A 25542-nucleotide genomic window follows, 5' to 3' on the forward strand; every position below is an offset into this window, starting at 1 on the left:
TCTTAAGTATGTAGGTTGAGTATTATAAAACATAGGAAAGACCTGTTGGACAAGTTAAAATCTGAATAAGAAGAGTTACTGGTCTAAGCACTTGTAGTTAGAGTTTTTGTTAATGCTTAATCAGCTTTTGATGACTGTAATTGCCTCTTGAAATCTGAACAGAATATTCCTTTACAGGTTGGTTCGTCTGGTCTGGGACAATGAGTGATTTTTACACTGAGAAAGGAGGAAGTATTTTTGTCTTTTGTTTTCCTTTGGTCTGTAAATAAAAATGGTGCCAGAGGATCTACCATGTCCAACCTTGAGAAATGTTACCAAAATAAGCAAAGTAAGTTTGATGTACACACAAACCTGCCATTGTTCATTAAAAGCTTATGTATAAAACCAAACCATGTACTTCAAGATTATCTCTTCCAGTACGTGAATTTCAGAGTAATAACTTATAATTGAAATAACATTAAATGCTGGGTGTGCATTTAATCAAATCTCAATTTCCATACAAATGAAGCTCAACAGACAAGAGCAATTAGTGTAGCAAATAAAAAATGACATTTCTTTGTGTTTAAAACTGAAATAGATTCAAATCCATACTTGCTGTGTAAACACTAACATCTAGTGCATCTGTAGGCTTAGCTACTAAAAGACTATCTTAATGTATCAAACTTTACTAACTGGTGAATCCTTTAATCAAGAAAAGTTCAGTAATTGCAGCCAGAAGAACACAAACTTTCATAATCAGTGATTGTAGTCACTGAGTTTAATTTCTGTGTCAAAGCACTTTGCTGAATTGAGTATTATATTTTGGAGGCTTTAGTTTCAGCCTCTGGTTCCTCATCTGTACCTCTGAATTTTTGAATTGCTGTGGTAAGGTTTTTGTACTGCTGGAGGTTTGTAGGCCTAGGAACATATGGGAGGGGAATGTTCTGTTTGTCGGGGATACATTTCTGCTTTAGGGTCTAGTGCTCATTTTCCCACAGGTTTCAGTAGGGTTAATGTTTGGTGTCTTGAAAATATAAGGTAAGGTTGAAATTTAGATTTTGAGAACTTTGATGTGTTCACCTAGTGCTTTACAGTAGATGTTTATTACATGTGCCTGAGACAGGGCCTCTGTCATTTTTATTGGATGTAACATTTCCTCCAGCTGAATTTCTTTTGTATCTGTCTTCAATTGAAGAAGGCTAGATAATCCTGCTAGAACAGTATCAAAGTTTTCTCATTTACCCAGCAGTTTATCTTTTCAGGAAATGTTTACAGCTGCTGGCTGTTGCCCATTGCCACGAGCTGTTTCCACCCCTGCTCCTTCTCTCAGCCCAGTGGTGTGTGACCTGGCACCAGCCTTTCGTGCCTCAGAGCTGCCACCCTGCTCCTCTCTCGAGGCTTTTCTGATGCTCTGGAGGTGAAGATCCTGACTGTTTAAATGTTTTCTGTTAGAGCAAATATTTAAAACTATAGAAACATTAGTAGATGTTCTGTCTTTGGTGGCAGGCAACTATTATGATGCCCCAATTCCATATTAATGGATACTGGATTTGTACTGGATTTCTGCTGAATTAGCTGGAGCATGCAATCTTTCTGGTTGCAAGGGGACAAACCAGAGCTGATCTGACTTAATGTGGACAGACAGTAGCTAATTTCATCTAAAGCTTGCTGTTTCAAGGCCAACTGATCACATTCATTTTGGAAACTGAACCAGCAAGGTGAACTTGTTTTGAATAAACACTTTGTTTTATGTGTCTGTTACAGCCTTAGTTTGGTATTGAAATCTCTGAAATGATATATACTGTGTTCAAAAAGTAGTTTCACATACTGGATATGGATCCTCCCTACCTTTCTTTAAAGTAAAACAGTTGTTTTGAGTAACCATTTATCCCTTATGTCTTGCATAAAAAGGGGGAAATTAATAAAAAATTAGTTGCTGTTTAGATTTGAGCAGAAGGTGTCTTAATCCAAATGACTCTCAAAGATTTTAAAAAAATGATACAGAAAATATGGGTTTCAGGTAGTGTAATGCTCAGGGCAGCTCATTGGTCAGTGCTGCGGGAAGGATGCACTGCAGCTTCTCAGGAAAACATTCTCAATTACACAGAGAGAATATGTGAGGTTGTTAAACCTGAAAGGACTTCCTGGATCATTTTATAGTGGCCAAAATCTGTTTGTTTTGTGAAACACATGAAGCTGACTGGAAATTAGAGGGAGTATGTGTGTGTGTTTTATTCATCTATCATAAAGTCCTTCCTGTGGATAATGCTTCTTGTAAATGGTTTTTTTTTTTTTCTTTTGAGTACTTAGCAGAAAATCAGGAAATTATCCTGCTGTAAAGAAAATTCAGAAAGCTAGTTGACCTGTGAGGAAATACACGATGGGTTCTGTGAAACACCTGGCATTCAACATGCAGTGAGCAAAATCTTCAGAACAAAAACTCCCTGTGAGCATGTAAGCAACCACCTTGAAACATTAGGTTTTTCCTGTATGAAACCCCAGATTTTCTGTTAGTCAAAAATATTGTTGGCTTTGCTACTGGCTAACTTAGAAAAATATGTGACAGCTAAAGCAGATGAAGGTCTCTTGTTTGTATGGTGCTGTTAAAATTGATTTATAATCTTGTAATTTCTGGTTTGATGAAGTAAATTTCCAACTGTTTTGTAAGTTTTCTTTAAATTTTGAATTACAAGTCCACAACTAGCCTTGGTAAAACTTCTTTCAGATAAGTGACTTGTGGACAGGTTATATTATCTAATAATGTGTCCCAGCAAGTTGATAACTGGGGTTTTTTTTTTTTTTTGGCCTTCACTTGACAGTAAGTTTTACCTTTGGTTATGTGTTTAGCTTGTAGAATTGTTAGTCTGAATTTGATTTCGGTTTTTCTGCTTTTTTTTACATCAACTTAAGGAATGTCTTGTTTTCTGTTTCCAATTTGTAGTAGAGAAACAGGTGAAGTGTTACCAGAGAACTCGCTGTTGTTACTTGATATTTCTGACAGACATTTGTTCAGGTACAGGTGTGCTGGTGGACAAGCAGGTTGCTTGGGGTCTAGGGAATAAACACAGTGCCATCATGAAAGCATAGAACCTGCAGTCAGTCAGGACAGCTGCCTCCCTACAGGTTCATCTTGCCCATGGCAAACTCTTGAATTTTTCTGTACTTCATTGTAATTGTGGCAGAGGATGCATTGGTTGGTAAGATTGTTGAGGGTTAATGTTGTAGAAGTGCTTTGAGATAGTGAAATGAAAAGACTATCATGACACCTCACTGCTTCAAGTGTTTTCATGTTCTCACATTGCCTGAACTTTGTGATGTTTTGTAAGTTTATACTCTGTATAGTGCAAAACTACAATTGCTGCTATTTTCAGTGTTTTAGTTGCCTCCTTTCTTACAAGCAAATGCCAGATGAATTTAATTGCTCTGCAATAAGATTTCAGTGCACTAAATTTCATCCTGTAGCATAGCAAAGACTGCATCTGATCTCTAGAAGAAAAAGAAGCCTTTTATGTTAGAATTGCCCATGTGAATCAGAATACTGCTGATGTCACTTATCACATTGTACGTGAACACTGGGGGAGGTTGCATTTCCACGTTTTCACTTCGACGCAATTGTTGATGCCCTTGGCTTAATGTCTTGTACTTCTGCTCCAACAGCTGCTTGCTCTTAGCTGAACTTGTGCCATTTTGTACTTACTAATTAGAATATTTGAAAATATGTTTCTGCATTTAATATCTGGTGGAAAGTATGGATTTAGTGCTGTGAAGAGGAGATAGTTTAAGTTACTTTCTTGATCCTTTCTTACTGTGAGTTACCGTCAACATCTGTGAACTGTGAGGGATATCTGGCTTTAAGGACAGAAATGGACTGATATTTTTGAAATCTTTGCTATTCTTCAAAAGAACTGAAAATATATGGGTGAAGAAATAGTTTTTTATTTACCACACTCCTGGAAAGTACAAAGTCTGGCCATGTGTTAAGTGATTACTTGCATTCCTGGAAAGATGGATGGTCACATAATGTACTTTTCAGTACTGCTCATACATCTTCCTGACTCTTGCCCTGCTGCTGGCAGTGTGACTTGCCTTTTCTGTGGTAGAGATGGGCTTGATATGTTTGAATTTATTTGCTGTTTTAAGTTAAAAATGGGCTACTGATGTGAGATGTTTCACAGGGTTCTTGACAAGCACCTACCCTCTGCACCCTTGCCTCTACCAAATATCTCCATTCTTTGGTTAATATCTTACAGATTTGTTATAGACTTCCATCTGTTTTTATGTCTGTAACTTACTGCTGATGGCTCTGGGTTGGGATAGCTCAGGAGGGCTTATTGACAGAGATTTTAATTTCACAGTATTTCTTTGTGTCACATTTGTGCCTTCCGCAGCAGAGTTGCATAGCAGTTCATGTTCCTTGGTCTGAAATAATTAGTGCATCTGACAGCATGATCTCCATTGGGAACAATGGTACAGCTGGTCTGAAAGGTGTTTTAATATAAATGTTTTGTACTCTTCCACGTATCCACATTCTTCAGAGAGGAGTGTCTCTAATACAGGAAGTAATGACATTACAGCATGTAGCTGGCATTTTTTTAATGCCCATAATACTGAGATGGAGTCATCCTTTTATCTGAACCAGTCATATATAATTGTACATAAAATAGTAATAGCATGTATGAAATTGCAGACAGACAAAAGTATTCTTGACTGTTTTTCCCATGTGCAGGTTGGCATTCCTGGTGAATGCTGCCTGTGAAACCAGAAGGCTGCAGGATAACTTTGTTCACAGAGTGTATCTGTGAATTCCATTGAAGTCAAGCAGTAAAAGAAAAAAGCAAGTTTATTTTAAAGTATTGAATTTTGCCATAACTGCAGGTGGATGCAGTTGAAACCTGGAGATGGACTGAGAATAGTCTTTGATGTGTTAAAAGATCTACCACAGGCTCCAGTGTAAATTCTGTATTTGAAACTGGAGTAGCAAGACTTTCTAAGGAACCTCCCACTGCGTCCTAAGCTTGTGCAAAAGTGGTGAAAGAAGCTGCAATGATTTCTAAAATGGTGATTTCTGTGGACTTGAAATCTGAATGCTTTTCATTTCAGCTTGAGGTTTTGTATTTGTTTGATTTGGTGGTTTGTGTGTTGTTGCGTTTTTTCCTCTAAGTTAGAAGGAGATTTAATTAACTCATAGATATTAGTTTTGAAATTATTTAGCTTAAAGATAGATTTTTAAATTTTCTCTCACTATATTGGGCAAGCAAAGCTTTTCCTCCGTTTTTTTAACACCCCCTCCCAACCGTTTTAATTCCCCTTTCCCTCTTCAGGCCAAATAAATTATTTCATTTTTTTTTTTCTAAGAGGGATGTCGTTATGACTGATAATTTCTATTTTTTTCCCATTTCCCCTGTGCTCACTCTCTGTTAGCTGTTTGGGCTGAATAAATCTCTGAATGGGTGAGAACACTCTTGTTCTGTCAGGTCTGTTGTTGCCATCAGTAGTCTGGCAGGTCTGTGTGAGTTCTTAGCATCTTGTGACCTGAATGTTTGCTCTGAGTAGGTGGTTGCTAAGAGGATGTGCCTGCTTTTATTCTTCTAGAAGAGCAGGTCTGTGCTTTATAGAGGAACCAGTAGTAGGACTGGATTTTAGTCTAACATCAAATTAGAAGCCTGTTATCAATATGTTATACCAATTACTAGGTGTATGTGTGCAGCTTTTATTGAGAGTGCCCTGATGACTGGGTTTATTATGCCCAGTCATGTTTGAACACTTAAATGTGACCTCTGTCTTGATTTAGCTTAGACATGTGTTTCAAGAAGTAACAATTGCAATTACAGTCTGCTCTTACTTTGTAAACTGTGGATGAGAGAATGCATACCTGTATTTTAAATTCTCTTTTAGTGATTTCTTTTTGCAAGACAGTTGCCTACTGGATCTATTCAAAATCAGTATGTTTTACATATAAACATATTTTTTTCTATTTAAAAAGGTGCTCATTCTGTAGACATAAATTGCCTGGGATTAGTGCAGCTCACTGAGAGGAAAATGTGCTAAATTGCTCAAAACAATGGTTGGGAAATTGACAACCACTGTCAAGAAAAAAGATGGACAGTGATGGTCAGGTGCAAAAGTGAACCTGTGGATGGTGTTGGCATTGGCAGACCAGCTGTGAACAAGCTTAAAATTGTTCAGTTTTGTAGACAGACCTTTTTCTTCCCTGCAAAATGTTTTGAGGGACAGAAAATGAAGCTGAGCTACTAGGTTCTGACATCTGATAGATGGAATTGAAAAAAAATGGTTTTTAAAAAGTTGTACTTTTTGTAATGCTAATTAGGTGTGACAGTGTAATGATGGCAAGTAGGCAGTGAACTCACAGAAGCAGGAGCTACATGTTTGCAGATAGTGACAGTTTCTAGTAAAGGATATGTTCACATGGAGAAATTGTACAAAACAGCTGAAGCTAGAAAGTGAAAACAGCTTCATGGATATAGATACCATTTTACAAGTAGTTCTGTGAAATGTCTCTAAATCAGACTGGACATTTGTGCAAGTCTAGTGGGTTCTGGCATACACAGTGATTAGAATGGAAATAGGATTCTGAAGCTGTTGCATAATGTAGCACTTAACTATCAAAACATATTTTTGTTGAATTTAAGCTCGGAGAAAATTGAACAAGCACTCCTCAGTGCCCCACAAGAAGTAAATGGGTAATGCTGTGGTAATAGCTGCTCACAGGCTATCTTTATCAGGAAGGTTTTTACCTTGGATGTCTTGAGAGAATTATTTTCCATACCTTCCTGTCTGTTAAAACCACAAACATGCAGTTTAGGACATGAAGTGATCTGAAGGAGTTTTTAACAGGCTGAGTTAATCAGAGATTTTGTCCATTAAGCTTCAGTGATCCATTGCACGACAGATGATTAATATATTGTGTATAAATTTACAAGAATAAATACCATTTCAAACAAAGCATGATTGTTTTTCTTCTTTTCCCAGAGCTCCGCTGCACCCCAGGGCAGTTTGCTTGTCGGAGTGGAACCATTCAGTGCATCCCTTCAAACTGGCAGTGTGATGGATGGCCCACCTGCGAGGACGAGAGCGATGAAGTTGACTGTCCGGGTAAGCAAATCTAAGAGAGTGCTCAGCCCTGTGCCAGATTACTTTGCAGCAGTACTTTGACTCTTCCAGCTTGTTTGGTTATTTTTATTTGAAATTTGTGATTGATTGGTGGAACTGTCCCCATTATTAACAAATACTAAGTTGGCTTCTCTTCATTTTTAGCAACTAATGCCACAAACAGTTTTTTTGCTTGTCTGAATTATCCTTCCATTCTTACAGTCAGAGCAGGTATCCTGAAGATGAGGAGAGTTTGTGGTCTAAAAAGAGACTTCTGCCAAGGAAACAATGTTGCAGTTAAACTGAAATGACACATAAGCCTGTGGTTAAATTTGGAATTACTGATTAGGTTGTGTATCAGTCAGACAGTGCTGGGTGACATTGCTGGACTTGGGTAGAGAGTTTGTTTCATTGCTCCCTGTTCTGATTATGCTTCTTGTGCTTAAGTAGAGAACTTTGTTCTGCCAGACAAGCTGGTGTATTTGCACTTCATAAGGTCCTATGACCGTGTGCTTTGAGAAGCCTGTCACCAGCAGGGGATCTCTGCTAAAGCTACTGGATACTGAACTGTGCTTAAAAACAAGCAAAGAAATATTGTACAATCACAATTTTGAACATTTTCAATTGTTCAGGCTAGTACATGTCTTTCAGTGTATCTTAAGAGTGAAGTGGCCTGTAATTTTTTTTTCTGTTGAGAGCAATGAGACAGGTATCTGAAACCATGAATTCAACTGTGACACAATTCAAAACTATCTTTACAGAATGACTAAATTACATTAAAAACTGTTTTAAGAAGTTCTTCGCCAGTGAACTACTTAATTTTCTTGGCAGAGAATCACGTGAACTCTGTGTCATTGCCTTAACAGCATTCAGTCTGTCATCATTCTGAGTCCCTAGCTATTTTAGAGGTGCTACAAAATAATAACATTGATGTTTTATTGCAACAAACTTTTAGATATTCATATTATATAAAGGAATTAGAGAAATAAATCTAACACACAAGCTTTGAAACTGCTAGAGCTAGCCTTCTCCCCAGTGAGTACTATGGAAAAATAATTAAAAGAATGTCAGTGCTCTTTTAAGAAAAAATTTTGTTAGTTTGTGTGTGTGAATGTGCAGCAAAGGGGAAAAACAGTCAGTAGTTTTTTCTGACATTGAAAATTAAGCTGTGCCATTGATAGTCTGTTTAAGGATATTCTTTACAATGTGGATGTCCTAGAGTAAATTGCTTTTATATCTGTGCTGTTATTCTTCCTTTTTAGCTAACTTTGGCCAAATGTGAAAAAAGCTATGGACTTAATAAAATTCTGGGGTATAATGGAATTCAGTGTCTGGGGGAAGACAGAGTTGTGTCCTTACTCAGATTTACTCAAAAAGCACTGAAGCTTGTGGGAACAATTGAGCTTCCACATTAGTAGAAAACTATTTTTATCTTCTGTTCCTGATGTATTAGTCAGCAACTTAAGTTGTTGCCTGGAATGTGCACCAGGATGGTGTTGACTAAGGACTGGAGTTCCAAAGAATGTTTGGTATATGGATAGGAGAAGGATTATATGGGAGTAACATTTCTCAATACATAGGTTCTGGTGTTGTGTTTGGGGTGCAGGTCTCACTGCACTGTCTAGCCTGACATGATGAACTTGAAGGTTAAAGAAAGGAAATGTGGGAGAGACTTGATTCACCACCATGTCTGTGTGCAGGAAGAGAAGAATAACATATGTAAATACCAAAGGGAAAAGTGCTGGACAGCAGAGAGAAGGAAATTATTCCACTTGATGAGAGGAGTAATTAGATAAGTAATTGGTGAAAAGGCTGTGCTCAGTAAAACAGCCAGAGAGGAGGTGTGGTGTTTGTGAAAGAACTGAGATATTTGCACAGTAATGTGAGGAGTGCAGCCAGCAAACCAGAGGAACAAGAACTACTGGTGTAGAATGTAAAAACTATTCTACTTGTAATAAAAAACTTGGTGGGATTGCATCGTGACCTGCAATGGGTGTTGAAGGGTAGGTGTTATTCAGAGCTGTCAAGAATAAGGAGAGGTTGGTGTGCATGGGAATGCTGTGCTGGAGCATAAAGAGGAGTAGCATCAATGAAAGTAAACCTGAGGGCAGAATCCGTTTGGATGAGCACAGTGTGCTTGTGTTGAGGAAAGCAATACATACGTGACGAGTCACAGGAGAGACTGTCTTGGGACACTGATTGTGGAGCTAATGCTGCTAATAATAGTAACAGAGTCATACTCAGGAGTGGCAACTTTCTTCTTTGGCCACTGAATTAACAAGAAATGATGCAGCTTTAAATTTAGAATATACCTTTGGATTAGATGAGCAGTTGTGTGATGATTCAGCTAAATGTAAATACTTTAATTAAAAGTTCTTCCCTTCAATAAAGGCAAGGCTGAACACTAAAAGAGCTAGTTAGTGAAGCCACCTGGACTTGTGAAACTTGGAGAATTACAGTATCTTTAAATTAAAAGGCATGAAAACTCTCTGAAGCATGAAAAGAAAACTTGCAAGAAAGGGCCCTGAATCTAGTTGGGAAGCTTGTTAATCCTCAGCCTTTGAGCCACTAATGGCACACTCCAAATGAGCAACTCGGAAGAGATCAGTGCAGTGAGTTAGGGTTTTGTGGTGCTGTTAAGTGTGTTTCAGTGACTACTTAGTCATGTTGGTGTTTCAAAAGGTTTATTACAAAGCCATTGTAAGTTGTTTGCCACTGTTGGTTCACCTTTTTTAGGCTTAACTTCATTTGTGTTAATAACAAAAGTCCTATTAAAAGAAGAGTATCCATAATTAATAAATTAGTTTGGTAATCATGTATTGGCTGAAGTACAAGAAACATTCCAAATTGTAAGGCTTTTTGTTTGAATTTCTTCTGGCATTTTTTTTCAGAACACAATTAAGTAAGACATTTCATTCATTGACAATCTGAATAAGTGTGTGAGATGCTTATTTTTTGCTTTATTTCTCTGAAGATTGTCATTACAGCTGTTTTTATTCTTACTGTCTCTTGTCACAATGACCTTTTTCCTTTAAAACATGGAATTCCTTTCAGTCCCAAATTTGTCATGTGTAAAGTACTGTTCCCCTGCCCTTCCCACTATGCACCATGTGTCAGTGGAATCTGCAGCAGTGATTACCCTCAATTCATCTCTCTGATAGACTAAAAGCAGTGGCTGCTTGCTTTTGTGAGCAATACTGAAAGTTCTGGGAGGGTTTGTTATGTAGCATGTGCATGTGACTTAAGCAGTGGAGCTTAAAGAAATTTATGGACTCTTCCATGTCAACAGTAATTGATCTGAAAAATAGGATTTAGAGTACATAGAATAGACCAAAGTGGTCAATATTTAGAATACACCAAAGTGATGTATTCTATGAACTGGTAGAAACAGGCAGTATCTTAAACAAGGACTTTTACAAATGGGAATTTATTATTACTAATCACTTTCTCTCATGTTTCTACACAAGCGAAGTACAAAGCATTTTTTCACCTTTATCAAAGTTCTGCATTTAAACCTTTAAGAGGGAAGGGATCTGCAGTTTACCTTTTACTGCTTATTGGATTTCCAGCTTTGCTTCTACCAGAATATCAGATCAGCTTCTGCAGATATCCTACCTTCTTTGCAGGCCTTCTGGTCTAACTCATTGTCAGGAGGCTGAGCAGAGCAGGGTTTAGTATAGCTCTGGCTGTGTTTTCCTCCCAAACTGCAGGCTTCATTTTTTTTCTTTTTTTCTGTTGACTATGAATGAAAATGGATGTCTTAAATTTGAGTGCCCTTCATAAATCCTATCCATATCAGTTTTACATCTTTCCCTTCTGATGAAGCAGCAGCTGCAGCAACCTGTGATCAAAAACAGCTTTGTGTTTTGTTTCACCAAGGATATTTTGTATGGTTGAAGTGACTCTTGACATTTGTGCACTTCTTAGTACATCTCCTCTTTAAAAGCTAGGTATTAATGATAAAAACCTCTAAGCATTTCCACACCTTTCCTGAGCCCTTCCTGAACTCCTATTTTTTTTACCTTCCCTCATGATGTTTAAATTATAAGCTGTTTTCTGCCATTCCATTACCTTGAATAGCACTCAGCACAGCAGGATGCTGTTCTTGCTTGGCATTGATATCCTAGCACAATACAGTTGATAACACACAGCATGGAGCTGCTTGATCTGAGAAGAGTCATTCCTCTCTAGGAGCTTCTGAACTCTATTTCCAAATACTGAGGGACAAAACTGGACTTAATCTTGAAGTTCTCTCACCTCTCAAATTACCAGATGGAGTTAGAAGCTTTCTAAGCTTTCAGTAGGGAATATGCTGGACAGAAAATTTGAAGCTTAGGAGACAAGGCAGCTTTTATGTAAATGTTGAGAATATGTGTGTTTAAACAGGAGCAACTCAAATCTTGGTACTAATAAGATATGGCAAGATCTGGTTGCTTCACAAGCAGTTTAATTTTGGCATCATTTGACACAGTACATCCATCCTTGTGAAGGATTTTGCTTGAGTGACTTGACATGTGTGACACAAGTTTTCCAAAAGGTAGAAGGAGCCATCAGCATGGCAAACTTCCATTCTGAATTGGTTGCTTCAAGTTTTAAATAACTGAAAATAGCCACAGAATCACCACTGTTGGACAACTTTCTCTTGATGTATAGCCCTATAGTTAGACTATAATTGTGCTGGACTGAATTAGATAGCAACTCTAAATTGGAAGGAGCTGGGTGAATACTAATCGTGACCTGATCCATTGGGAAACAGATTGGAGGATGCTTGTGTTCACCACACTAATACTCGAAGGGTGAAAAAAAATAGTGCCCCATGAGTTCATTTTCTGTACCAACTAGCCAGCAAATGACATTTCTGGAGTAATTATATAAAGTCAAAGAAACAGATCTATATCTTTCTTGGCTAGTGAAAATACCACTGTTGCTGTTATTGCCTGTGGTTGTAGTATTTAGAAGAATAAAGATCTTGGAATATAACTGATTTTCTGAAATGGCATTGCTTTCAGTATATGAAGTGTGCATGTAAGCACACATGTAAGGAAATGATGGCCTTTTCTTTGTGAAACACTCAAACATGGTTAGGTTCTGATCTTCTGAGTTGTTATCTAAAGATGAGTCCATGGCACTCTATTTTTAAAGATAAAATTATTTGTAAAAAGGAAGTAGGGACAGCAAAGTACATGGAAAATTCTTCCGCAGAGTATTGTAAAAGTTAAATAGAAAACCAGTCCAATTACACCTTTGCCACCAGAATCTGCAACAGCTTTTCATGGCAGTCAAGTGACTTAGAGGCTTGTTAGTGTCTCTTTATTGCCCTGGAAAAAGTTGTCATCGATGCTTTTCTTGGGAGACAGATATTCAGGTCAAATAGAAGCAATTTAATATTTGAAGAGCTCCCAGTTTATTAAGCAGCTGACAGCACCGGACTTGAAGAAGTGACTTGTGGTGGCTGCTTTGTGCCACTTCAGTCCTGGTTTCAGCAGCAAATCTGCTGGCAAGAGCTGATGCTGAGGAAGGAACGAGTTCTGCTTCCTGGGTGCGGACTGATGGAACTCTCTTTGTGTGGGATCTGTGTAGCTATTTTTCAAAGCATCTGACATAAATTCTGTTAATTTACAATGTTAACCTGTGTAACCCTTCCTTAACCTTGCATGTTAAAACCTGTGAACTTTTGTTTTATTCCTGTGGGAGATAAATTGTTAAGTCCTCGTGGGCGTTCTGTTTAGCTGTGGAGGGTCAGCCATATGGTGCTGCATCTGCTCTCACTTCTGAAAGGGAATTGATTCTTCATGTGTTTGGTTCTGACTGGTTCTTTAGGTTTAGCTGCTACCACTTAATGCCATGGGAAAATAGAGCTCCCCATGCTGAGCTCAGTAGAATTTGATAAAGCATTCCACATTAGTTAGTGTTATTTTTAAAGTCTTGCTATAATTGAAGATTTGATTTTTTTAGTGTCTCAGTATCGCTCTGAAAACCACAGTGTAAATAGTGCTACTGAACCATTAGGATTAAAAACAGATTCTAAAACTAAAAATAGATTAGCCTTTAAAGTAATAAAAAATCAGTAATCTTCACTGTCAAATTATTTTACCATTTTGTTTCCTTTGAAATGAACACTGTCTGAATTTCTTGGCACTGACTTCTTGCCTGTGATAGATAGCATATTCTTAGATAGCTGCTTTATTCCTGTAAGGCCATGCGAGTGTATTATGCACAGCCATTCCTTAATGGGTGATCTCTGTAGACATGTAATTCCTAGGATAACGTGATAATTAAATAGTCCTTGCTTATCCCATTAACCCAGGGCAAACTCAGTATGCTAGAGCCAGATGAATGCAAAGCGACTCTGCTGTTCCTGAGCTCCAGCTCGGGATTTTTTTTTTTGTTCATCAGTGCCTACATTTGTTCCAAGGAGTGCACTGTTTGATGTTGGGTCTTGTGGAGGTCTTTCCCCAGGTAATGCACTGAACATCCTGCAACTGTTAAATTACCATGAAATTGCCGTGGACCTCTTGCTTTCCAAAGATAGTCCGAAAAGAGACGGTTCTATTGACATGGTTTTGTATATATTTCAAACAGATGTAGTTAAACAAGACTGTTGGGGAAGACTGTGTAGCTTCTTTTATTTGGGATCATGACTTTGTTTGGTTTAGGAAGGCTAAATGGACCTAATCAGCTTTAAAGGAAAATAAGCAAATTTTTTATATATAAATGAATATCTACATAGTTCTGTGCTGGTTAAACCCTATTACCTTCTATAACATCTAGTAGTAGTAAGTAACTTGCAAGTAGGTACTTACAACACTTACACTCTTGGGTTTTTAGTTTTTCTCTTTTCAAGGCTAATCCTTTGTTTCCACAATAATATTTCTTGGTGCCCATCTCCATTCTTCCCTATGGTTTCTCCCCACTACTGTGCCAGCCTTCCTGCTTAGGAACCTGCCAGTTTTGCTGGCTGTGGCCCACCCTGCATTGCCTTCACCTGAACTGGGTGTTCCTTATTTACTCCTGGTAGGCACATGGAGCCCTCCAGTCCCTTTTCTTGAATAACACCTTACACTGTCCTAACTTACTGAATCCAGATGTCATGTACACCTGTTAACCCTGACACTGAGATGAGGGGGTGTGGGGGTTTATTTCAGAAGTCATCAACTAACTTTTCCTTTAGAAGCTTGAGAGTGAATAAAAAAGCCTTGTTCTTCTGGCTGAAGCTGTGTCTCCTTTCCTGGTTTTAATTACATCCTACATCTCAGAGCATGTGTTGGAAAATGTATTGGAGGAGTTGTCTTATGTCCTTGAACACAGCTGAGGAACAAAGCAGCTGGAGAGTGGGTAGTTCTGTAAACAGGAGCAGATACAATGGGGATGATGCATTTGCTGCAGCAGTTGAAATGATGAGCAGCAGGTCCTGTGTACAATTGCAGGCTGGTGAGAATCTCCCAAAATACTTAGTTTACCCTGCACGACTCATGTAATGGCTTGTTGGTTCTTTTCAGTTGAAGCTATTTCAGTTACCTGCTGAGTAAAATGGCCAAGCTGTTATTGCAGGAACCTGCCACCTTTGCTTACCCGAGTCATGTATCACATATGTCTTGAATTAAAGCCCAGAGAAAGTTTAATAAAATGAAATCTGCCTTTGCTTGCATCTTTCACCACTACTAACTATTCCTCCTGGTCCCCAGGCTTGACAGGGGACCAGCGAACTTACCATGGGAAGGAGAATGTGGACTCCAGGCACAATCGGGGGAGAGGAGGAGAGACCACCCGCTTCCACACCGTCAACGTGGCACAGCCTGTCCGCTTTAGCAGTAAGTTGCAGACTGGAAAATCTGGGCCATCTTTCTGCTTATTTATTTAGAAATTTAGGCTATTTTTAAATGAAAAAGCTCTTGCATAGCTTTTTGACCAAACTTTGACATGTGGTGCTATTTCAGGTGTTTGTGCATTTCTTTTATATCTGTCCTGCATGGTTTATGTAGTAGACCAGGACATGCAAAGAATGCTATGTCCCTTTTAATCCTCTTTTTGTGAAAACAGAGTTGCAGTTTTCTGTTACAACTCATTGCAGTTACAGAAAACAGAATAAAGAGGCTTGAGATCAGAACTGTGAATTGCAATGAACAGAAAACAGTTTCTGAATTTTAAGTTTCTTAGGTAATGCAAAATTAATAGTGCAGATGCAGGTGCTAAAATCATATTTCACATCTATTTTAAATGTCATCCTCCTGTCCTCTGATTCTCTCTGTTAAGAACCCATCACCTCCAGGAATGTCGGTCAAAAGCTCATGGGCCTGTTTCATCCAGAAATGCCTCGAGGCTTTTATTTCAAGTTCCCTCAGCTGAGTTGAGAGAAAGCAGAAACAGCAGTTCACACCATCACCTTCTTACTTCCTAAAGATCTGCTTTACAGTGATGCTTTTTCCAAAGCAATCAAGAATTTCCCCAGAGCTTCTGTCATCTTCAGTGATTGACTCTGGGAGCAGGATTATGGGAATAATGTGTTGAGACTGTTAGAGTAGCTTGAAAACTTCACAACAAGTTGTATGTATTGCTAATTACCTAATAGAAAGACACAGTCATTAAATTGGCTACCTCTGGGGTTTTTGTACTGCTTGTTTTTGCTTGGATTGATCAAATTTGTTTTATACAGATGTGCTGGGAAATGTCTTCAGCAGTAGATGGTCAGTCTTAATTTAAAATTATAAAGGCTGTGACAATGTGGTGGAACTTTAGTAGGAGCTTCATCTTTTTAAAAACACGTAAAAAAAAATCAACATTTATCAGAAACTGTAGTAAAGTAAATCTTTAGGGATCTGTAATATGTGCACCTTCTCCTCCAGAGGTGAAGTGTACACACTGTTGTGTGTACACATCCCAGTGATTATTGATTAAGATGCAATCTTAAAGATCCTAATTTGGGGGGAATGGTTTCCCTTCTATTCTTCATGTTTCCTAGGAAAGTGCCCAACAGGATGGCACCACTATGAGGGCACAGCCAGCTGTTACAAGGTGTATTTAAATGGGGAGAACTACTGGGACGCTGTGCAGACATGTCAGCGGGTGAACGGATCCCTCGCCACCTTCACTGCAGACCAGGAGCTGAGGTTCATCCTGGCACAGGAGTGGGACTTGGAAGAAAAAACATTTGTAAGGAAGGACCAGCGTAGGTGAGTAGGAAGAAAAGGACAAAGATCTCACATTACAGAGAATGGTTTCTGTGTGGTACAAATACTGGTGGTTCAGTTTGTGTAGAAAATCTAATGGCAGAATTGACATCAGGTGAATAACCCAGTATGAATGTGCTGGTTGGCTGATTGGCAATGCACCATCTCCAGTTTATGTTTTAATTAATATTAGCAGATAATTCAATTCAGCAGAGTCTCTTTATCAGCAGTCTTCTTACCTTCAGCTTATTTTAGCAATATACAGGTATTCTTGAACTGTGTCAGGGAAGGTGGATTTAACAATGATTACTGCTGCACTACCTTGTATAGAAATAATTATTTAAACTTTTCAACAAGATTTTGATTTCCATTAAGTTCCTGTAGCTCTAACAGTTGCTCTAAAAGAGCAACTTTGAGATAGGAATAAAGTAAAAAGGCATTTTGAGTTGCACCTACCATGTTTGGGTGGCTTTAGACATTTCATTCTGTTAGTTCACAACAAACAATTCCTTCTTTTTCTACGTGTAGGATTTTTGTCACTCAGGGGCTGCCATGACAGGTCACCAGCACTAATGGTGTATTTCTGTCTCTGGAGAGTTCAATGGTTTGATGCAGAACAGTCTGACCTAAGTTGTTTGTGTTCAGAGATACTTGACTTCTGGATGCTGCTTGTGTGATTTTTGGGTTTGAGATACTGATGTGCTGCCATGACAACAGAATAAGGTGCTGCTTATGAGTAGAAATAAAAGACACAGTCAGTTATAATTTGTAAACCTAGAAAATCACCAAATATTTTATCAAGTATTTTCCTCTGTTCCTCAACTGTAGTCTCTCTACATGGCCAATGTATGGGCCAGAAAGATAAGGAAAAAAGTCATCAGAATGTTTTGAAAGTTAGCTTTTACATATGAAGACATTAGAAGGTTCTGTGTAATTTAATTTGTTACTGTGGTTTTGGCCTGTAGCTTTAGAATGTAATTGAATTTTTTGTTTTGCAGGTTCTGGGTGGGATATCAGTATGTGATCACCAATCGAAATCACTCTCTGGAAGGTCACTGGGAAGTAGCTTATAAAGGTGAGTCTCTCAAATTACTGCTTAGTTCAGTGCCCATGGAAACTGTATTAAAGCATGAATATGATTTGCAAGAACAATATATTAAAGCATGAATATGGTTTGCAAGAACAACATGAATTCTTTCACTGATAGTATTGAAATAGTGTAGGTGAACTGCTTCTCTTTATAGGGCAGAAGTGGAAGAGTTTAATACTAAACACACATCTTATTTTAAAGTTTAAGAAGTTTTATGGGTTTTCACACTGGCATGGAAAGAACATGTGTCAGTTTATTTGGGCTTTCCCCTTGATTAAGTTGAGAGATGGGAAACTACTCTGTAATTTCTCCTTCTTTGTGGTGTTTAGATGAACTGCTGATTCCTGGTTCTAGTATTTGCAGACCAGTGAAGCATGTTTGGAAGTTTTAACTTTTTAGAAATTGGTAGAATTCTATATACTAAAACAGCACATTTGAATTTTGCAGAATTTACACAGTTTTTTTTCTTTTTAAAGTATTTCAGATAATTTACTAAAGTAATGTCAGAATTTGCATAATCCCAGAAATATATCTCATTTTATATGAAAAACTGAAGATTAATTTGATGGGCATCATTGGCTAAACCCTTTCAATTGCAAAACAAGCAGCTCCCTCTGCTGAAAATACAAAGTTATGCTTCTACACATTTTATTTTTAGCTAATTCAGTTGAGAGTTTAGTTAAAGTCATCATATGAACTCTTATGTGTACAGTTGCCTGTCTAATTCCTGCACTGGTTTAGGTAATGGAAAGTTTGTAACAGAGGTGTTTTTTTAAGCATCTGCACTGTGAGTTCCAGTGTAGCATTTGAAAATTAATCTGAATAGTTTTTTTTCTCATGCATAGTTTGCAGTATCCATGGAAAATCTATAAGGAGAACTTTCCTTTAGTTACAGACACATAATTATGATCAGAATTTTCAAACAGTTTGGTCTTGAAAAATACTTCCTTTGACACATGAATACAAAGATTCTCCTTAAAAGGACCTTTCTTTGCTTTTTGGAAAGCTGACTGCACTGCCATCTGCTGACAGAGTGATCGCAACAGGGAGGCATAAATTACAGAAAAATCATTGTAACTTTCTCACTAGTTTTATTTAATTTGATGCATTATATAAATTTAAACCTTCTCAGTACTAAATAATCTTCTGTTTTCAAGCTTTATATTCAATAAAGAGATGCCTCTATGAAATAAAGTACATAGTTACATTCAGTAGTTTGTGAAAATTTCTTTTCAGGCTTGTATTGAGGCAGACTGAATTCCTAATACCTGTTTGAAAAGTGATTTAGGGTTCTATAGCTTGAAAATTTTAATTTATTGTTGTGACATGTGGAACATAAGCCCTCCAGAAAATGCCCTCAGTACCTTTTGTACTGTTTGGAGATGATCAGGATGCTGTTTCATGAGTTGAAAGGACCAGACTGTGGATTCCTTGGTGCATCCCCCCAAGTATGGAAGGGCTCTGTGGGGGCTGCACAGGTGGATGCACATCTTTGGAAGCACTTTGGAGGATGCATGGAGTGCCAGGCACAAGATTGCTGTGTGGGTTCTTGCTCCACTGGTAGCAACTGTGACCAAGCTGAGCGTGGTTTGAGGAGGTGTATAACTATTGTCAGGCAAACCCCCTGGGGCTGTGTGAAGCAGCACTGGTGATGTTGGAATACCACTTCTCCTGGTTCAGAGTGACAGAATTACCCAGTACTTTGAAAACAGCAGCCTCTTTTCTGTGTGAGTCACCCCTTCCCTCCCAGCTCTTTGCCTTTCCCCAGAGCAGCTAATGGGAGCTGAAGCTGGAGGACTCTTTGTATTGGAGTTGGTGTGCATGGAATGAGTGATGTTACAGAGCCTCTCTAGAGCTTTGCATACCCATAGGCTGCTTATGCCAATGTATCTCATTCCAGGCTCTTCAGAAGTGTTTTTACCCCCTGACCCTATCTTTGGTACGGCTATGTCTGAAAAGGAAAACGTTCTTTGTGCTCAGCTCCAGTGTTTCCATTTTCCTACCCTCCGGCACCATGGTTTACACAGCTGGTATGCTGAAAACTGCTATGAGAAATCTTCATTCCTCTGCAAAAGGAGTAAGTTAACTGTGTTGTGTGTTTAAATATGCATATAATAAGTAGCTGGAAATTTTTTCATTACCCTTTCTAATTTTTGCCCAGTTAATTAGATAAAAAAAGGGTGGAGTTATATTTCTGCTTGTTTTTAATGAAGAAGAGCATCATAATGTGTGGCTGTCACACAGTACAGAGTTTTACAGAAAAATCATTAGGCAGCAGTATCAGCCCCAAAATAAATTTGGGCAAAAAAGTTTTTTGTTGGTTGGTTTGTTTTTAAAATACCTTATTAGTAAACATTGCTCTGAAGTTATTAATTTTACATTAAAATGAGGAAACACTTATTTCTGGTTTATATAGAGTATAGCAAATTCTACTAAATTCTTTCCAGTCAACTTTTAGAACTAGAAGGTGAAGATAAGTGGAGGTCACTGACTTAAAGGTGGGAAAAAAAGGCTTTTGTTCTGTATCTTGCATTCTTGTACTCCAAAACCCCTTGATACCAACAGAGGTATTTGCAGTATTATCAGGTAATCTTAAACGTTACCTGATCTAGATGGTGCTTCATTGCAAGGAGAAAAGGTGTTTAACTTGAGGGTCATAAAGGGTGCAACTGAGTGCCAGGGAAGTTGTGTAGCCTCTGTCCTCAAAGGTTTTTATGACCAGGTTAGATAAACCCTGAGCAGCCCATTGGGATGTCATGGCTGACCCTGCTTTGGTCAGAGGTTGAGCTGGAGACCTCCTCAGCTCTCTTCCAGTCTTCCCTTCCCTGTGGACTGTGCCAGCTGACCTGTGCATAGGGTGGAGGGGACAGGCCATCCTCCCTGAGTAGTTGTTCCCTCTGCCAGGTCCCAGCACTGTTTTCTCTCTCTGGTTTTGGCACCTGCCTTTAGGTCAGTGGGCAAAATGCAGCTAAGCTTCCCTTGCTAGGCAGGGATCAGGATGCTTCCAGGACAGTGGAAGTACTATTGCCTGGCTTTCTTTTTAAGTCCTGGCCCATTCAAAGGCCTTCAGATTTGGTCTAGAAAAGATCCAGCTTCTCCTAATACCAGGAAAGAGGAAGGGAGCTGCAGCAGGCTTTGGCAGTGAAGGTTAAGCTTCTCAGACCATTTGTCTTCCTCTGTCTTGGAGAGGATGCTTGGAAGTGTGTCAGTTCCATTAAATACCTAAAACTCACCTTGTCAGTGAGCTGAAAATCATCTCTGTGTCCCTGGAGACCATGCATTATCTTTCCCACTCCCCGGAGATCTCTTTTCCAAGTTCTTTAATGTGAAGGCCTGGATTTTAACTGGTGGTCTGCTTATGTTTACAAATCACTTAATGCAACAAATTAATCTGGATTCCGTGGTTACTGATGTGCTTTTCTTTCCTAGGCCAGACTTGTGTTGATATCAAAGACAACATTGTTGATGAAGGCTACTATTTCACTCCCAAAGGGAATGATCCCTGTTTGAGCTGCACGTGTCACAACGGTGAACCTGAGATGTGTGTGGCTGCTCTGTGTGAGCGGCCCCAGGGCTGTCAGCATTATCGAAAGGACCCCAAGGAGTGCTGCAAATTTACCTGCTTAGACCCAGGTAAGACTCTATTGTTACAGTTTTGTCAGTAAAAAGTAGTTGAGTGCTCAACTTGGGTATCTTTGGGTATAGCTTTTATATATTTTATATATCTTTGGGTACAGCACAAGTGCCTCTACATTGCTGGGTACAACCACCCCATGGGGAAAGGTCTCAAATCATGAGAAAGGAAACACTTCAGGCTGTGGCTAGTAAAAATGAGTTATCCCTGATGCTACTTAGAAAGGAGAAGCAGTAGGTTATTTTCAATTTGGAGAGAGATAATAGTGTGGGTTTTTAGTAGAGCATCTGGTACATTTCCTTTGTCATGTTTAGTTGTCATGAAAACAAAGCACTTTTCTCTTGAGCATTAATTAAGCATCTTTTTCTGGTGATGAGCATATTTATGTGTGTGGAAGTTTTCATGCAGGGATCATGTGGGAAGCAGAGTTTTAAAATTATATAGAGTTTCAGTAATAATCAGGACCTACAATCTTGGTTATTTGATTTGGCATATCAGTGCAAGTTTTTGTTTCAGATCAATAAAGTCAATGAAGTTGACTTTGAACTGTTTGTCAGTCACTGTTTTGGGGTGCAGATTTTGGGGAGGTATTTTTCTGTACAGAAAGGAAATGTAGCTTACTTGGAGTTTATTGTGAGGGTGGTCAGATGCTGGAGCAGATTGACTGTGGAATCACCTTCTGTGCAGATATTTAGTGTCTTATTGGACTCTATCCTGCACAACCTGCTCTAGCTGATGCTGCTTGAACAGGGGTTGGACTAGGTGATCTCAGGATGTTCCCTTTAACCATTTTGTGATACTGGGTTTTTTGATATTTGAAAAGAACCTAATCTTATCTGAGTGCATTAAGAAGCTGTTGTTCTGAACTCCTCTAGAAAACAGAGAAGGTCAGCTCTTCCTATCAGATGCTTCTATTTCAATCTGTTACAAATAAAGGGGTGCTTATTGTGTTCCAAATTTGCAGTCTTACTTTTCCGAACTAGAGAAATTAATCATTAAAGGCCACTGGCTCTCTCCTTGTGTCATGTTTGTTCTGATGGTTAAGCTTAACAGATGTTTGCAGCAAGTGTGGCAGGTCTGTCAGTGAAAGAGTGGGGAAAAGCAGGAGTCTTCCTCCCACTCTTATCAGCTGAGTTAAGACTTAGGCTTCACTTTTTTTATCTTCAGGAACAGTGTCAGCAAAGCATCATCCAGCAGACAGGATAAGATGACCTGGGATAACCTCATGTCGTGTTCTTTAATCCTTGCTTATTGCTGTGGATCTTAACTATTTCATGAATACTGATTTGAAGAGTGTATTTTACCACATCCTTTCTCATCCTTAAGCTCTTTTCCTGTATTGATGCTAAATGAGACTGTTTCATTATACTCTTGCTTGAAGTGTTCTGGTGGATTTTTCAGTAACTTAATTTTTTAGAGAGGAATTATCAAGCAGTCATCCAACTTCTTTCATCATGCAGTTACTTTAGCTAGTGATAAACACTGAAAATTTTAAATTAAACATTTCAGTTTTCCTTCTGGGTGGTTATAAATGACTATTCCAGATGACAAAAATTAATTAATTACTTTCTTTAATCAGCATGTATTTATTTCCATCCAATTCTTTCATGTATCTTCCCTAAGTTCTGTTGCAAAGGAAAGAAAACAGTTTACTAATCAACAGTAAGTAAATTAATCACCCAAGGAGAGACCTGGGGGAAATAAATCCTGCTGTTGGGTTTGGCAGGTAATCAGCTCTTGCAGAGTGAGTGGGTGAGCAATGATTACAAGTGGTAACAAATATTACTCAAGGACTTGTTAGTAGGGGGATTTTTCAGTGGTAGGAGTAAGCTGAGCAGTCACAGCTATAGTAGTTTCAAAGATGCTTCTCCTCACTTAGCCAAAGATAAATAGCAGAGGAATATTTTGAAACCAAGGTAGTCTGTATATTGCTGCTCTGTGTTGTGGTAGAAAATAATTTTTCTGTTGTGGCTCTTGTTTAGACAGACCTACAACTGTGAAAAAATAGTAGAAGAAATAGAATACTTGGAAAGAGCTAATGTGCCAAAGCTTTTCTAGTGACTGAACTGGTGCAGTTACAGGGCACTACTATACTGAGGGTAAAAACAAGTTTTCTGAAATAATTTGTTTTGTATTTATGTGGGCTTCAGGTGTCTTTGCTGGTCTCAATCCCTCCCTAGAGTCCATGCCCGCTTCCTGCCTCTCATTCTTGCACCTGCACTGTGCTGTGATGTGGTTTTTCCTCACAGAAAAGTGCTGCCCTATCTCCACCTGACCCCCTTTCTCCAGATAAATCTTGTTCTTTCTCATGGCATGTTAATACCAATAGTCCTTGGTTATTAACAACAATTCTCCTCTGTTATTACTAACAGTCCTTGGTTGGCTCCACAGCCACCTGTTGTTGGTGTTTGAGACATACATGTGAGTGTATCCCCTTATCTGGGAACTGAGAGATCAAAAGGATCTCACTCTGGACTGCTGTTTATAGGGTCACAAGAGAATGGGCTCTAGTTGTAGTAATTTTCCATCCTGGCTACATTTGGAGTCAGTAACTTTCTTTGAAGGTGCAATAACAAATATACCAGTCCAAGTAGATTGTTATTCAGGCAAGAAAAAATAGTTTCCAGGGCTGTTTATTAAAAGAAAGGTGTTCATTAGACACCTGTTAGTTCCTGGGAACAGACAGTGTTTCTGCTAAGCTCAGGAGGGTTTAGTCCAAGTGCAGCTCATCAAGGCTGAAGTCTAATGAGCATTTCTCAGACCATAGGGCAGCCTGCAGAGGGGGGGATGCACCATCAGAATCCATCCCACAACTAAAGTCAGCTTCTCTGGCCCTCTGCACCTACATGGATATTTTACTGAAAGCACTTCATTGTTACTGACAGCCTTGACTGTTCTGCACTGATCATGGAGTCAGCATTGCCATAAGATGGAGGAGAGCAGGGGCAGGTCTGTGGTGTTCAGGAGGCTGTGCTGGTTGGGAGGTGTGTGACTGCAGCACTTGAAGCTCTGTCAGCGATAGTTGCTAAAAGGTTTGACAGCACCCAGGCTTTTGTGCCGCACAGCCGGATCTGAGAGGGTGTAATGTTCGAGCTTTATGCGTAGTGCACTATTAAATGAATTCCTTGTTGCCAAGAAGGCGTTACATAATGAATGCCAGCCTGTTAGCCATGTACTGGAACAATGTAAATTAGGTGGATTCTTCTGTTACTAGCATGTGTAGCAACTAATACTTAATTTTTTGCGAGGCTTTTAGCCTTCTTTTATAAGGAAACTTTGATAAAGCTTCAGTTGCTGTTAGTGGAAGGGAAAGTATGGAGGGAGCTCTCGCAACTGGAGTTGGGTGTAGGAAAGAGGTGGCCAGGATCTGGCTGGTTCCTCTGGGAAGTGGCCCTGCAGTGACTGGGAAAAGGGGCTATCCCTGCTAATGCTTGTGTCCTGCAGCAGCAGGTGGCCACGTTCTGAGGCCACCCCATCTGTTTCTTACCCACCCCTAACCTGGGTGTGTTTCCCATTCAGAACTCTTTAATGGGAAATGGGTGCAAAGAACACAGTAAATCATCTTTAGGTCATTTTTCTTTGTGTAGAGTACCTGTGTGTGCTTGTGTTGCTTAAGCATAACCAAGTGTGATTGGTTGAATTGTGAAAAATGAATGTCTCTTGTGCCTGGTGCACAAGGAGTACAGTGGTAGTTTGTTCACAGCAGCCTTCCCAGTGTGGATCTGGTTAGCAATGGGATAGAGCTCTCCAAGTTCTGAGCTCCCGGGTCTGCTTCTTGTTCTGCCACTTGCTTTTGGTATGACTCTAGGAAAAGGTTTCCCATTCACCTTAATCTCTTCAGTTCCTGAGTGATAATTACCATGTTCCTATCACTTAGTGGTGCTAACCAATGTACTGGTGTCATGTGGAATTTAGATTGTCATTGTCACCCAGATGTGACTATGTTCAGAGATTTTTGTAGTGGAAATGGAAGTGTAAGGCTATTCAGAAGCTATGTAGGGTATAGATATGCCAGTTCTCAAGCCTTTTCCTCTTTAGTATATTATCATCAGCCATACAAGGGAAACAAGTGGATGTGCAAAATCTTTCTTTTTTCCAGTTTTTGGAGGCCTGAAGCCTTCAACGTTTTTCCTCTTTGCCTGAGGAAGATATTCTTAGAAACTTTTAGATCTTCTTGCAGTAAAAAGATAAATCACCTGATGATTCATGATTTTCTTATAAATTTGAAACCTGGAGAAGTGTTAAACCAGGCTAATGAATCTCCACTCTACGTTTATCTCTCCTTTACTGACAGAAGAACATCAAGAAAAGTGAATCTTGAACAAAAATAACAGGCTGTTTTTATATGTTGTATGTAACAGATGGCAACAGCCTGTTTGACTCAATGGCCGGTGGAATGCGGCTGATCGTGAGCTGCATCTCCTCCTTCCTCATCCTCTCTCTGCTGCTCTTCATGGTCCATCGGCTGCGCCAGAGGCGGAGAGAGCGCATAGAGTCTTTGATTGGAGCAAATTGTGAGTATCAGCTCTCACCTTGTGCTTATTATTGACACATTGGTGCAT

General features: G+C 39.1%; 1 protein-coding gene across 4 annotated transcripts in view; it reads left to right on the forward strand.

Annotated features, from left to right (window-relative positions):
* DGCR2 (DiGeorge syndrome critical region gene 2) overlaps positions 1 to 25542 on the forward strand; it is a 44880-nt gene that overhangs the window by 12982 nt on the left and 6356 nt on the right. For 2 of the 4 annotated variants that reach the window (XM_033518090.1, XM_033518088.1), the window contains exons 2-8: positions 6970 to 7092; positions 14775 to 14900; positions 16040 to 16259; positions 17255 to 17331; positions 19247 to 19423; positions 20776 to 20979; positions 25342 to 25494. In XM_033518090.1, coding sequence (XP_033373981.1) covers positions 6970 to 7092; positions 14775 to 14900; positions 16040 to 16259; positions 17255 to 17331; positions 19247 to 19423; positions 20776 to 20979; positions 25342 to 25494 — 1080 coding nt within the window. Of the gene's footprint in view, positions 1 to 192; positions 329 to 6969; positions 7093 to 14774; positions 14901 to 16039; positions 16260 to 17254; positions 17332 to 19246; positions 19424 to 20775; positions 20980 to 25341; positions 25495 to 25542 lie in introns of those variants that run through there. The other 2 variants (XM_033518089.1, XM_015644193.3) reach the window with 2 other exon arrangements.

Source organism: Parus major, chromosome 15 (assembly GCF_001522545.3).
Source record: "Parus major isolate Abel chromosome 15, Parus_major1.1, whole genome shotgun sequence".
Taxonomy (NCBI): domain Eukaryota; kingdom Metazoa; phylum Chordata; class Aves; order Passeriformes; family Paridae; genus Parus; species Parus major.